This window comes from Atta cephalotes, assembly GCF_000143395.1.
Source record: "Atta cephalotes unplaced genomic scaffold scaffold00013, whole genome shotgun sequence".
Lineage (NCBI taxonomy): Eukaryota > Metazoa > Arthropoda > Insecta > Hymenoptera > Formicidae > Atta > Atta cephalotes.
The window spans coordinates 1036445-1051603 of NW_012130077.1; the positions used below are offsets into that span (position 1 = coordinate 1036445).

At 27.6% G+C, this 15159-nt stretch overlaps 3 protein-coding genes across 3 annotated transcripts in view; all 3 read left to right on the forward strand.

The window, feature by feature from the left end:
- Positions 1-3564, forward strand: part of LOC105617658 — a 4514-nt gene extending 950 nt beyond the window's left edge. The window contains exons 2-3 of the mRNA XM_012199215.1: positions 1566-1800; positions 1942-3564. Of these exons, the coding sequence (XP_012054605.1) occupies positions 1609-1800; positions 1942-3564 (1815 nt within the window). The 5' untranslated portion in view covers positions 1566-1608. The remainder of the gene's footprint in view (positions 1-1565; positions 1801-1941) is intronic.
- Positions 3565-5616: 2052 nt separating this feature from the next.
- LOC105617408 (protein transport protein Sec24C) lies at positions 5617-10322 on the forward strand. Its single transcript, XM_012198962.1, has 14 exons — positions 5617-6312; positions 6397-6513; positions 6595-6774; positions 6854-7049; positions 7121-7236; positions 7463-7873; positions 8048-8174; positions 8239-8399; positions 8530-8709; positions 8859-9060; positions 9162-9356; positions 9438-9629; positions 9909-10099; positions 10179-10322. Exons 1-14 carry the CDS (start codon positions 5617-5619, stop codon positions 10320-10322), a joined length of 3108 nt encoding a protein of 1035 aa, XP_012054352.1.
- A 2522-nt stretch (positions 10323-12844) lies between these two features.
- The window catches only part of LOC105617659 (heparan-alpha-glucosaminide N-acetyltransferase-like), a 4396-nt gene continuing 2081 nt past the window's right edge, over positions 12845-15159 (forward strand). Inside the window, exons 1-3 of the mRNA XM_012199216.1 lie at positions 12845-12967; positions 13415-13542; positions 14536-14651. Coding sequence (XP_012054606.1) covers positions 12845-12967; positions 13415-13542; positions 14536-14651 — 367 coding nt within the window. The remainder of the gene's footprint in view (positions 12968-13414; positions 13543-14535; positions 14652-15159) is intronic.

Consider the following 15159-nt stretch of genomic DNA (forward strand, 5'->3'; position numbering starts at 1 on the left):
ATATATATATATATATACATGCACATATTTCTGTATTATAAAAAGTATTTTTTCTCTAATAATTTTATTATTTTTACATTGTTAGAAAAATCACAATAGATGTAGTTAAATCATTCTAATGATAAAAATATATAATCTGTGTGTAACACATAGATTATATATTTTTTTTATCATTATACCTATACTATTGTGCCAGAAAAGATATATGAATAAGATAATGAATTATTTATCATTGTATGTACAAGTGTATCTTTCTATTATTCTTAAAATTAAAAGTATGCTAAATAATAAGCGAGAATAATTTTTTTCTTTTTATTCTAAAATAAGTTATTTTTATTTTTTTTTACATGAATTATATTGATTTTTTCTAATATAGTTTGAATATAATATAATATATAGTTTAAATATATGTAGTAAAAAATTTATATTCATGTATAAAATTTACATTATTTTTATTAAAAAAGGATATTTCTAGATTACTTAACAAATTTGAAAATTATTTCTCCATAGAAAATTTTTTTATTTAAGAAAAGTTTTTTTAATTAAGAAAAATAATATTCATGTGAACAAAAATAACTTATTTTACAATAAAATGAAAGTTTTTCTCGCTACTATTTGAAATATTTTAAGTTTCACAGATAATTCTATTTGCAATTGATTTTATGCTTAATATTATTAGTTTTCGAAATATATAATGTCATTGATTATCCATGAGATTAGAATATATATGCGATCTAATTTTGTTATCAAGTCGGATTGCGTAATATATCTGACGAACATAAGCGCTTCTTCGAAGAAACGTTCACCAATTGGTGAAAATAGAGTGACATAGAAGTGGCTCAATGGTAAATGTAGGAGCGCGTCAAATTTTCAGACTATATTCCACGAAGTAAACGTCACCGCTATGCGGTGCCGTCGTTATCGTCTGCCGCACTGATCCTTGCCAAAAATGTTTTTCTAAGAACTCCTATTTCGACATAGAGAGCAGAAGTTTTTCATTGGTGTATAATTCTATATATTAAACTTAACGATTAAAAATATACATTTTTATTGACATTAACTACGTCAATTCATGAGAATATTATGTATAGATTGAGCCATTATATTGATGATTTTTCTCTAAAGAGGAAACGATTCTATACAATCAAAATCGAATAAAATAAATTTTTTTTCTTTTTGAGAATATTAAATAGTTAAAATATATCTTTAAAAATTTATCTTGGTAAATCTTATTCTTCTTTTTTTTATAAAAAAACGATGATTGGCAGCAATCGAAAATAAAAGTGGATTTTATATACTACAGTATAAAAATTTTAACAATTTTTTAACAATTTTTTAACAATTTTTTAAACGCTTATGTTTTATAATAAAAGATGTCTTTTCATAAAAGGTTGTTGTGAAATATTTTTGCCAAAATACGTATACAATATTATATTTTTTGTAAATTATAATCATATAAATATGTACAAATAATAATGCTATTTATATTATAATAATTTTGCTATTTATATTATTATTACGCTATTTAACTTATAATATTAATTAATATTCACTATTTATTTCAGACTGCTATGTTGATTGCAGTGATTCGATTGCAAGCGTACGAACATGATGTTGAGAATGGTGTGTCCAAAATGCCATCATCATTTTCCTGTATTGGGATGCTGTTTAAAATGGAATGATGAAACTAATCAAAAGGAAATGAAGGAAGAGGAGAAGGAAGAAAAGAAGAAAAAGGAGAAGGAAAAGGAAAAGAATGAAGAAGAAAAGAAAGAAAAAGAAGAAAAGAAGAAAGAAGAGGTGAGAAAAGAAGAAGAAGGTGAAGAAGAGGAAGAAGATGAAGAAGAAGAAGAAGAGGAAGAGGAAGAGGAGGAAGAAGAGGAAGAGGAAGAAGAAGAAAAAAAGAAAGAGAAGATGACTGCTAATACTATCTGTTCAAAGGCGGCAACCTATTATGTTAGTAGTCTCCCAGTGTCCCATGGCTGCACCAGCGACAGCAGTTGTTTTATAAATCCATCTACAAAGATTCAGGAACCCACCATCTTTCAATCGCGTGCAGTCAACTGCGGCTCCAATGTCGAAATTACTGATTCTGATACACTGGAACTCTTCTATGACATACAGACGTCAATAAAACATAATCACCATCCGCTGTTAACATCTCCAATATATCAATTAAATGATCAAGATCCCTTTATTACAGTGACAGAAAATCTTAATTATGAGATGGCATCTTCGGAGCAATATATCGCATCTACGTGCGAGCTCACTGGCGGCAGCGTCACGATTGCTACACCTGATATACAGTCAGGTGGTTGTCTAATACAACATACAGAACCCGAAATTCTAGTACAAGCTTCGCAAATCAAAATTGAACCAAAGCTTACTGGCGGCGGTTGTCTTGTGCAGAAGAAACTGACCGAGGAAAATCAACGATTGGTAACATCTAAATGTACAAAAAACTTCGCAGCTGTTAATAATCGGACATTTGTTACGCCTCCCAACAGTTATTCAGAATTGCCTGCGAACATAAGGGTCATATCATCTGGGACGATAAGAGATAACGAAAATAATGTAATAACAAGTGCTGAATCAAGACCACGAAAGATACCGAACACGATCAAAATAAATAATTGCTGCGATTGCAAAAGTACATTTCAGCAGAACCATTGTCAATACCATCATAGACGAATATTTGATGCATCTCTCGCGGATAATCGTGACTCATTGCTACTGGAGCCTATCGGTAGTAGCGTACAATTTCGAGTAAATGCTACTGTGCAGCTACCTGCCAATCTGGGTCAGTGTACGGTAAACATTACAGCGACAACGACAACGCCGCCGAACCAAGTTGTAGCGATGAAATTGCCAGGTCGTGGTAGAAATAACTTTCACGGAGGTGGTCTCGTGCAACCGAACGAGTTGGACTGCGCAATGGTGAATCAGATTGTCGCAGAAAACAACAAAAGTTGTAATAATACCGAGCAAGTGGATGAAACATTGACAACTCCGGTATCCTGGCCACTGACTGCCTGGAGCCCGGACGTACATGTAAATAGATTACGCGAAGTAAAAAGATTACTGCAGATTTGTGGTTGGTATCATGAGGGTATCAGTCGACAGCAAAGTGAAAACCTTTTAAAAGACGCATCGATAGGTCGATGGCTAATGAGAGACAGTTCGGATTACAGATTCACTTTTGCGGTATCTGTAAAAACAACTAAAGGTCCTGCTTCTATTAGAGTACACTATTTTCTCGAACATTTTCGGCTTGAAACTACTGACCCTAAGTTAGCATTGGCGATGCCATTTTTTGATTGTCCTATTAAAATGTTGGAGTACTATGTCGCGTATTCAAAAAGGATGGATGAACATCGTAGGGAAGTGTGGGTCGACTATAGTGGACAACTGTATAGCCAGATCTATTTGACTAGTCCTCTTGTCAAAGAAGTTAGATCACTGTCGCATTTAGCTAGACTCGCCGTGAATCGAAACAAGTTGCCTATTGACTGTTTACCATTATTAATTAAAAACTATATCAAGGAATATCCATATACACTTTGAGTGTAATCATGATACGTTTATCTTCCGAGATGTGTGTGTGTGTGTGTGTGTGTGTGTGTGTGTGTGTTGTGTGTGTGTGTGTGTGTGTGTGTGTGTTTGTGTACATATAAGCAAAAATTTATTTTTATATATTACAATACGAATTTCTCTGACAGCTTATTTTTCGATAAGAAACCGATTATGCCTTCAATTGTACTGATTGTGGATATCGTGCAAGTGTATTATAATAAAGAATTGTGAATGTAATTTGTGAATGTAATTATATAAAGGAATATAGACACAAATGTGTGCACATGTGCATGCGTGGATGTGGTAATAATGTGTATGTATGTGTGTGAGTACTAAATAATTCTATTGAATAAGTATGATAGAATTTATTATATATATATATATATATATGTACATATAAATATATGTGTGTGTGTATGTGTGTGTTATATATATATATATATATATATATATATATATATATATATGTATATATATGATAAATAAATTCTATTATAATAATTATTTATGCTATTATATATTATGCATATTTAGTTTAAATAATAATTTAAAATAATTAAAATAATTTAAGTTTCTTTTAAATTTCATTAATATTCTTGATAAAATAATTTTTACATAATAAATGATGAAATATCGCGTTTATTTGTATTCTTTATATATTACAATATTTATGGAAACATTTTCTCATATGTGATTTAATGTCACTATATAAATTATATAGATCGAGCGATTTTTTTCAATCTTTATTTCTTTATTGTTAAAGAAGATTTAATTTTAAATTATTATATTCAGATAACATGTAACAAAGATATAAGTAATTAAAAATATATTAAGATTTGAAATTATAATTGTGACAGAAATTAATGTCTTTTTAAAATCTATCGGATTTATATTAAAGATAAGTTTTAAATATCAGTTCCAAGGTATTTTTATTTTTTTACATTGAGTGAGAAAATTTCTAATAATTTACTAGAAATATTAGATTTATCAAATATTAGATAAAATATATGCAGATATATGCATCGAGAAATACCATGTATCGTATAGTCGGTTAAAATTAAGTAAAATTAATTCAAATCGAAAGAGAAATTTGAACGAATACAGAAAAATCTTTTATTATAGAGATTTAAATGTCGCCCGCGTATTATTTCTACATTAGACATCAGAAACAGTCTAAATTTGCTTTTATTAATAATTATTATAATTTAATGAATACGTTTGATGTATATAGATAATTTATAAATCTGAAAAAAATTATATTATTATTCACACGTTAAATATATCGTGTGTTTATTTTTTTATATCAAATTTTAATGGTCCAAATTGTAGCATGACGTGTCTTGTCAGCGTGTATTAGACGCATGCGCAATGCCGCCTTACGTGGCATCGGCAGCAGTCACATCCAGTGGACAGTTACATCAAGTTACATTCGCGTACATTTCTTGTACATTTCGTGTGTAAACATTTTCCGCAATATTAGAATTGTTATGATTCAGTTTAAAACATATTTTACGAAATAACGTACGTATATCGCGTATATTTAAGATTAATTGTTGCAAAGGATATTGGTGTTTCCACATGTAATAATTTTGGGGTTTAAAACGTCGCATATGCATTTATTTCTAGTTGCTATTATTTAATTTTGTACTTTACGTTCTATTTAAATGAGAATTTACATTACGCGTATGCATAGAACATGTTCACATTTTATACCTATATTAAAACCTATATTAAAAACAAATATGACATTTTTGTTCATGTAGGTTACCTTTCACTTTTTGAACACGTTAAATTTTTATTTTATTTTATTTATTTCAACTGTCTTGTCAGCATTTCTTATCTGTTATGTATATTTTATATATGTACATTAACAATTATAGATAATAATAAAACTTGTAATATTGTATGTTGTATTAGTATTTTTTTTCTAACTTTCTTTGTACTATTCTTATATAAATGAGATATTTATATCATAGCATATCATAAGTAATATATTTTCAATATACTTAGAATTTATATTTGTAATAAATTTTGTTATGACAGATGCAGCATATTCCAGAAATAGGAAGGCAGCATCCATACGCTGCGTCTGTGCCTCCAATAAACAATCAACAAAACTTTTTAAAGCAGCCGATTGTGGGAGAACAGAATTTATCAAATTCACAAATGCATTCTCCGTTACTGTCGACACCACCTGGAGGAGATCGCTCTCAAATAATGAGTCCTCCAGTAACAGGTATTCCTGGTTCTCAAATACCTTCACGCTTACCTACAGGACCTCCTCTTGGACATGGGCAAGCTTCTATGGGTTATCAAGCTCATGGAACTAATCTTCCAAATGCTAGCCTACATCAGTCTGGAATAGCACCATATAATTCTGCACCACCATTACCACCACAAGTTGTAGCACCCCCAACAGATCCAGTGTCTGATTCATCACAATTTGCTCCTTCTCTTTCAACAATGGGACATTCTATAGCAAGTCCTCCAGGATCCAATTATTCTCAAGTTCGACAAAAGCAATATTTACCAACTATGCCTCCAATGCCGGGTCAAACTACAGCGAATGCTGTAGGATCAGGTTTAATACAGCCTGGACAAAGACAATATGGCTCTACTACCATGCCTCCATTACCAGGACAAAATTTATCCAGTCCTTTAGGAATGAATCGTGCATCACCTGGTATCACTTCAGGCTTTCAACCAACGTATCAGCAACCAGGATATCCTAACCAAATGGTATATATTTAAAAAATTTGCTATTTTAAGAGTTAATTAAGACCTTTTATATAGAAAAGAATGACAATTGTTTTTCTTTTATAGGATATGTATAATAATCAAAGAAATCTATATCAAAGTACACCAAATGCTACAGGATATCAACCAGGATTGCAACCTCAACATACTAGACGACTTGATCCAGAACAAATGCCAAGTCCAGTATGGATTTAATTTTTTCAACTTATTTTATATATATGCCGATATTATTTATTATCTCAAATCAAACTGTCTTCAATCCAGATTCAAGTAATACAAGATGATCAAAGTATAAGACGTGGAGTATTTATAACAAATCAGAAAGGTCTGGCACCACCTTTGGTGACGACAAATTTTGTAACTCAAGATCAAGGAAATGCTTCTCCCAGATACATCAGATCCACTATGTATAATGTACCCACTACTGCTGATCTTATAAAGCAGGTATATTGGAATAGAATGAACTAAGAATCAGTTTATTATTTTGTTTCACATTTTTTTGATACATTTGTATCTTACACAGACTAATATTCCTTTTGGACTTGTGATAAGTCCAATGGCTCGGATTGTGAAAGGAGAATTTGAACCACCAATTGTAGATATGGGTGAAATTGGACCAGTACGTTGTGTACGTTGTAAAGCTTACATGTGTCCATTTATGCAATTTATTGATGCTGGCCGAAGATTTCAATGCATGTTTTGTAAAGCAACTACAGAAGGTAACAATTAATTAAGAATTATTGTGCATTCACAATTTGTTTTTACATTAAATATTTATATCTATGTTTAGTTCCAAATGAATATTTCCAACACTTAGACCACACAGGTCAACGCTTGGATCGTTATGAGAGACCTGAATTAACGTTGGGTACATTTGAATATATAGCCACAAAAGATTATTGCAGGGTAAATTAATTCAATATATTTAATCATTCAATAAAATTATTTTTAAATTTTACAATATATTAGTAAATAATTAAATTCAATATTTTAGAAAGTTAGAAAGCAAAATAAAAATTGAAATTATTTATCTAAATTTATCTATTGTTAAAATTATAAATTTATATGTATATAATTTATTAATTTATGTGTATTTAATTTATTAATTTCCATACGTTTATTCTTTTTGCAGGACAACATATTTCCAAAATCACCAGCCATTGTGTTCATAATTGATGTATCGTACAATACAGTTAAATCGGGATTAGTAAACTTATTATGTACAAAGATGAAATCTATAATAAAAAATTTACCTATTGATGATGGACAAACCAAAAGCAACATGAAAGTTGGCTTTATAACATATAATAATACTGTGCATTTTTATAACATCAATTCTTGTCTTGCTCAACCACAAATGATGGTTGTTGGAGATATTCAAGATGTATTTATGCCACTGTTAGATGGATTTTTATGCGACATCGAAGAGAGTGAGACAGTTATCGACAGCCTTATGACACAGATTCCTCAAATGTTTGCAGACACTCGAGAGACAGAAACGATTCTTGCTCCTGCCATACAAGCTGGATTAGAAGCATTAAAGGTATTTAAATTAACAGTGCAGTTATATGTATAATTTGTAAAGAAAACAAAAAGTGTGTAGATAAATTTTTTTCTCGTCAGTGATCAAGTATAAATCCATTCAGTGAGGTTCAGTGAAATTATACATAATTTTGTTTATATTGATTATTATCATAAAACATAATTATGATTTCAGGCATCAGAACGTGCAGGTAAATTATTAATATTCCATTCATCTTTACCAATTGCCGAAGCACCTGGGAAACTGAAAAACCGTGACGATCGTAAAGTACTTGGAACAGACAAAGAAAAAACGGTATTAGGTATGTATTTTACAGCATTTAGAGAATGATTTGTAACTTTTGTAAACCATTTTATTTTTCACAGCTCCGCAGAACAATATCTATAATAATTTGGGCCAGGAATGTGTCGGTGCAGGTTGTAGTGTAGATTTATTTATCTTTAATAATTCATATGTAGATATAGCAACAATTGGTCAAATTTGTCGTCTTACTGGAGGAGAAATTTATAAATACACTTATTTCCAGGTGAGCTGTTCAAAATGTATATAAATATTTATCAAATTTATTAAAAGATTCTATGTAAAATATGTTTTTAATATGCTTTGCTTTATGAAACAAAATATTCAGAAATATAGTCTAGGAATTTCTATTCCAGGCTGATATCGATGGTGAAAGATTAATTTCAGATATTATTAATAACATTAGTAGACCAATTGCTTTTGATGCTGTTATGCGAGTACGTACATCAACAGGTGTTAGAGCAACCGATTTCTACGGACATTACTTTATGTCTAATACAACAGATATGGAATTAGGCAGTATAGACTGCGATAAGGTATATTAGTTATCTCATAATTAGTTAATTACTATAATTTTATAGAATTACGTTGTGTGTTACAACAGTCTAGAACAAACACAGTTATTTATCTGCTTTAATTTTATTTTACTTAATTATCTAATCTTTTTAAAATTTTTATTTTTAAGGCTATTGGAATAGAAATTAAACATGATGACAAATTAACGGAAGAAGAAGGTGTGTATATTCAAGTGGCTTTGCTGTATACTTCTTGCAGTGGTATAAGAAGATTGCGAATCATAAACTTGAGCTTGAAAACCTCATCTCAAATGGTCGATTTGTATCGCGCATGCGATTTGGATGCCATAATAAATTACTTTTCTAAGCAAAGTAAGAAAATTAAAAGTGTCATATGATTATAAAAATAATATTTATTTAAATAATAACATGATTGTATATATTAACAATAACATGTGATACTTTTTATATAGGTGTTTTTAAATTATTGGAATCTACTCCAAAAACGGTGAAAGATAACTTGATTGCACGATGCGCAAACATATTGGCTGTATATCGAAAACATTGCGCAACACCATCTAGTGCTGGGCAATTAATCTTGCCAGAATGTATGAAATTACTTCCACTTTATGTAAACTGTTTATTAAAAAGCGATGCATTATCAGGAGGTAAAAATATATTCTATATAGACATATATTCAGCTAATATATTTATTTATCATTGTATTTATTTATTTATTTTCATTTTAGGAGCTGATATGGCCATTGATGATAAATCTTATGTAATGCAAGCAGTTGCAACAATGCCTATTCCTCTATCAGTTGCATATACTTATCCCAGATTACTTCCTTTACATAACGTTGATCCTCAGGATACGGAACTGCCTCCAATGTTACGTTGTTCTATCGATAAATTTACAGATGATGGCGCTTATTTACTCGGTAAAATTATATAAAACATTGATGAACATATATACGTAATCAAAAATATTAAACAATATAAGATTATAAATAATTTAACAAAATCTCTATTTTTAAATAAAAAGAATATAATTATTTTCTACAGTATCTTTTTATACTCAACACACAATTTCGATTTTTAAAATACTATCATACTGTACTACTCTAATATTTCAAAAACTTGTAATTGCTACAGCTTATTTTTGAAATATGACGAACAATATTAATATTATTTTATATATTTTACGTTTTATTTTGCAGAAAATACGATCCATATGTTCTTATGGTTGGGCACGGCACTTTCTTCTCAATGGGTACAGAGTGTCTTCGGCGTACCTTCGGTGGTTCAAGTCGATACAGATCGTGCGTTGCCGATCTTGGACACTCCTTTAAATAATAGAATCACAAACATTATCAATCGAATACGCGCCGAGAGACATCATTGTGTAAAAGTAAATAACTTACTATACTACATATAATGCATAAATAGATTATACTGGATCATGAAATAATTCTATTTCTTTGTTATAGTTAACGATAGTGAGACAACGTGAAAAATTGGAAATGGTTCTACGCCATTTCTTAGTTGAAGATAGAGGAAATGATGGAAGTCCTAGCTACGTTGATTTCCTATGTCACATGCACAAAGAAATAAGAACACTTCTTAGTCAATAAATAATTTTTTAAGTACTCATAGCTAGAGCTTGTATTCGAACTCTGGCTATTTCGCATCGATAATTTGTTATCTCATTGCCTAAAGAAATTCAAACAAGGCTTTGTACTCGATCATTGTATTTTTGTGTGCATCCAAACTTGCATTAAGTGTTACACAGACAACATACACACGCACATGAAATGATTTACTATTTTGAATAGAAAAAAATTGAAGCTATAACATTTTGTAGTTATGAATAGGTACATATAAAGGTAATACTTTTGCTGTGCACGGTTAATACAAACATTCTACTTATAAAAATATTAAAATAAAAATAAGATAAAAAATTAATAAGGTATCAATAGTCATCTCCTGTCTCTGCATGGAAAGTATTGCTATTACATTACAGTGTTTTGATATTATAAAACTTTTCAATTTTTTTCTATTTAAAATAATAAATATATGCAAGGTGCCCTAATGGACTATCGTGTATATGTATACGTATATTACGCGCACATACGTACGTGTGTATGTGTGCTGTGTGAGGAGAGATAATGTGTTCGTAAATTTGGAAGAGAGAAAGGAACAAATGTATTCTTTTCTTAGTAAATATAATAATACATAATTATTTTCTCTCGAAAGAAAAAATAATTTATAATTATGTATTTTATAAAGTAATGTCACAAAATAAATTATATATATATATATATATATATATATTTCAGTAAATTATGATTACAAAAGTTAATATTTATATATTTTTTAATTTTATGTACTTTGATAGATATTTAAATAATCGTTAGAATGACTGTTAATATGTTAATTAGCATTATTCAAAACTTTTGATAGAAGAGATTGTTTGGTAATTAAGTTTTCATTTATCAAAATAGAATTTAAAAAACTTAAAAACTTTGAAATGAATACATATGTGCTTTTCGTCAATATTATTTTAAACTTGTTTCACCTTAAACAAATATGTATACACAAACTGGCAAACAGATTTAAAAGAACACAATTGATCATTCCGACAGATATCGATACGTACGAAGAAATATAGCTATGTTACATCTTTCAGACGTACAGAAAAACACATAAGTATCTATAAAATTGTATTACTTTATACTTTAGATCATTAATGTTATTACGTTAATAAAGTATATTAAACTACAAACTTATATGTCAATTAATATTTGTGTTAGTTTTGTTAATAATATCAGTTAAATATTATACAATAATATTATACAATCATTTAAGATAACCCAAATAACTAAGCGTGATTAATCACATCGAGCAAACTAATTCGCTGAATTAAATAGTTATTATCTAGTTGTCGTCATCATATCAAGTATCTTATCATACTACTAAGCAGCATGAATGATTATGATTACAAATATTTAGTTGATGGAATTTTAAAAGCAAGCTGTCAGAAATATTAGTATGGTATGTTACTGGCAACATGACGATAACTAATAAATTGTTGGTGCGTCACTAGTATTTTTATGGCAATGTGACGGCAACAACAGACTGATTATGACACTGTATTTACAAAAAGTATTTACAAGAAGAAAAGTTGAATCTTTGTTTCTAACTATAAATTAAATGGATAAAAGTAAGTGAATTGTAATTACTATAACGAAATAGATGAAAGAGAAAATAATTTATAATGATTGGCTAATAAATTATCGAAATAATATTATAAATTTCTAATAATTACGTTGTATTTCAATCATTTTGGCTTATTTATATATTACATACACGAAACACACACAATAGGTAGCATCGTCAAGATGACCTGATATGCAAGATATATATCAAATTTATATATTAATAATTACATTACATTTAAAAAAATTAAATTCTTCAAAAATGATTGTACACGCACATATGCGAAAAAAGGAATTGATTTAATCCTCCATAACAATTTGCATAAATATCTAAACTAACATAATTTTAATATATCTTTTAATATTAAAAAATTTAGTAAGAAACATGCAATATATTGTACAAGCTTTCCCTAAAATAAATGGACGAATTAAGGGAACTATATTCTTTAATTATTTTATAATTGATTTGTCCTCAATATATTTTCTTACTTTTGCTAAAAGGATACGCTCATATGCAACAGTGTTAGTGATTAATGTAGGTCTTCACTTTCACTCTTCAGTCGTTCGTGTTTAGCACTTGATGTAATCGCAATTCTGATATTCTGCGATATTATTAAGAAAAGTCATTCTGTTATACCTCAGTCAGCTACTCGCTACTTGCTACTATTATCGTGTAAAGCCTCATAAATTATTGATAAATATAAGGAAAGCCTTGAGCCTCATCAATTATTGCATAAATATAAGGAAAAATAATACCGATCTCGTAAGATTTTCAACGATGTAACATTTATTTGAGATCATTCATATTGTAAAGGAAACAGATGTCACGGAGGATTTTGATATTAAATATATCAATCGTCTAAACGTTTCTATCAATTAAAAAAATACGCATCTTATTGCAATTTAAATACAGTCTTATTTTAGTAAAGATACTAATAATGGACAAATTTAATTGCTCTTACGATCGTGTAAAGTTTGACGAAGCCTGCGTAAATGTGATATCTGATGACAATGAAAATTTTAATAAGTGGCTGTATTCGCTTTCTATGGATTGTTTATTAGTAAGTATAATTATAATATTTTATATGTATAATTTTTTAAATATTTTATCAATTTATCTGATAATAGATAATCATATTATTTCGTGATTGATATTAAATTTTTAATAGTAATTTATAACAGTAATAAAATCGTGCAGTAAAAGATAAAAAGAAAAATTTAAGCAGTTCTTATTAATACATTACGATTCGTGATATATTGAAAAATTTTATAGAATTTCATTAAATTTAGCAATATTGCAATATGATAGAATACTAATTTAAAATAAAATTGCCAAAGAAAAAGCAGAGTAGACTGATTGATAAATAATTTTTAAATAGATTTCGTGTGCAACACAAATTCTATCTTTTTAGATAGTTTATTTTATAAGCGTAATAACTTATATATAAAAAATATATCAATTATTATGCGCCTATAAACTTATATACTTTTCGTTATATTTTTTTTAGTGTCCGTATAAACGAATAGCGCAGATTTCAAACAATATCAGTCTAAAATTCAGTACGATTGAAACATTAAAATGGAGAATATTAAACAATAATGGAAGTGAGGAATATGTATCTTCCAAAATTACAAGGTAAACTTATTATGTAAATTAATTATTTATTTAGTTATTTGTTTTAATTATTTAAGTCAGTTATTTAAATTAATATTTATTTTATATATATTGCGTTTTTTTCCGAATAAATTTTATTAATAAAAGACGTACACATACATATGTATCTCTGATGGGAATTTTTCTTAAAATTCTTATATAATTCTTATATAATTTTACAAAAATCGTACAATTTTATACAATAATTTTATAATTTTTTAGAAAATTTTAAAATTTTTATATGAATTAGAAAAATTTTAAAAAGAACTTATAAAATGTAAAGAAGTTTAAAAAATGTCAGAAATTTTTGTAAATTTCAAAGAAGAAAAATTATTATAAGACATTTTATTAATAAAAAATATACCTATATATTTTTCACAATATTTAAAATATACACATATACATATCTATCTATGTGCCGTTTTAACTTTGACATATTATTCCAAATAAAAATTCAAAATTGTTTCTCATTTAAAAGATAAAAGTTTTAGATTCAGTTTTAAAAACAAAATATGCGCTAAATTTTTTAGAACATGCAATTTTTGATTAATGATTTTAACATTATTAGCATTGTTTTAGATGCAATGTCATAATTTTTTTCGTATTTTGATTTTTCTAATCATTCCACATTTAAAAATATTTCAATTGTAAAAAATATCATAATAGCTTATGAAATATTTTATTCTGACATTATATATTTTTCAATGAAAAGATGAAATAATTCGTAAAATATTTAATTTTCAATGAGTTCACATTAATACTGTCATATACAGTAAATACATAATAAAATTTATATTATAAAATAAATCAATATTAAGAAAAAATAAATTTAAAAAGATTGTTTTTTATACAACGTATTATATCCAATTATTATAAGTTAAAACCTTGTATTTAAACTTTTTATAAAGATGTTTATTTTCCTAATGCATTGTTTTATCTTATTTTAATTAATATTTTTCAAATCTTATCTTTTAGCAATATTGTTTGTGAACTGATGCTGCATTTAGGGCAATATGGTTTATATGAATTGGCAGTACAAAATAACAATTGCAATTTTAAAACTATAAAGAATCCAACATATCCATACACAGGTATGTATCTAAACATTTCTATGTTTGATTAAATCTTGAGATGATTATAGAAATGTCATATGACATTAAGAATTATACATTTTGAACGTATAAATATAAGATATCAATTGATAAAACATATCTTATACTAGTGAAATTATCATTTTGTTTGTTGAACTTGATAACTGCATAAAAATATTATCTGATATCAAGATATCAATAATATTAAAAAGATAATTATTGAATATAGAATTACAATGATCACTTAAAAAATCGATTAAGATTATAATAAAATATAATCTTTTATATTTTATTTTATCTTTTATATTTTCTGATTATAATAATCTGATTATAATTCTAAATTATAATTTTAAATTTTGAAGGTATCGTTTTTATTCTATACTAATTAACAAGAATACAAAAAAGAATACAAAAAATTTTGACTGTTATACTTTAAAATAATGTTCTTATATATCGTTTTACAAATATAAATTTTGAAACATAAAAAATAAATTGAAAAAATTATATA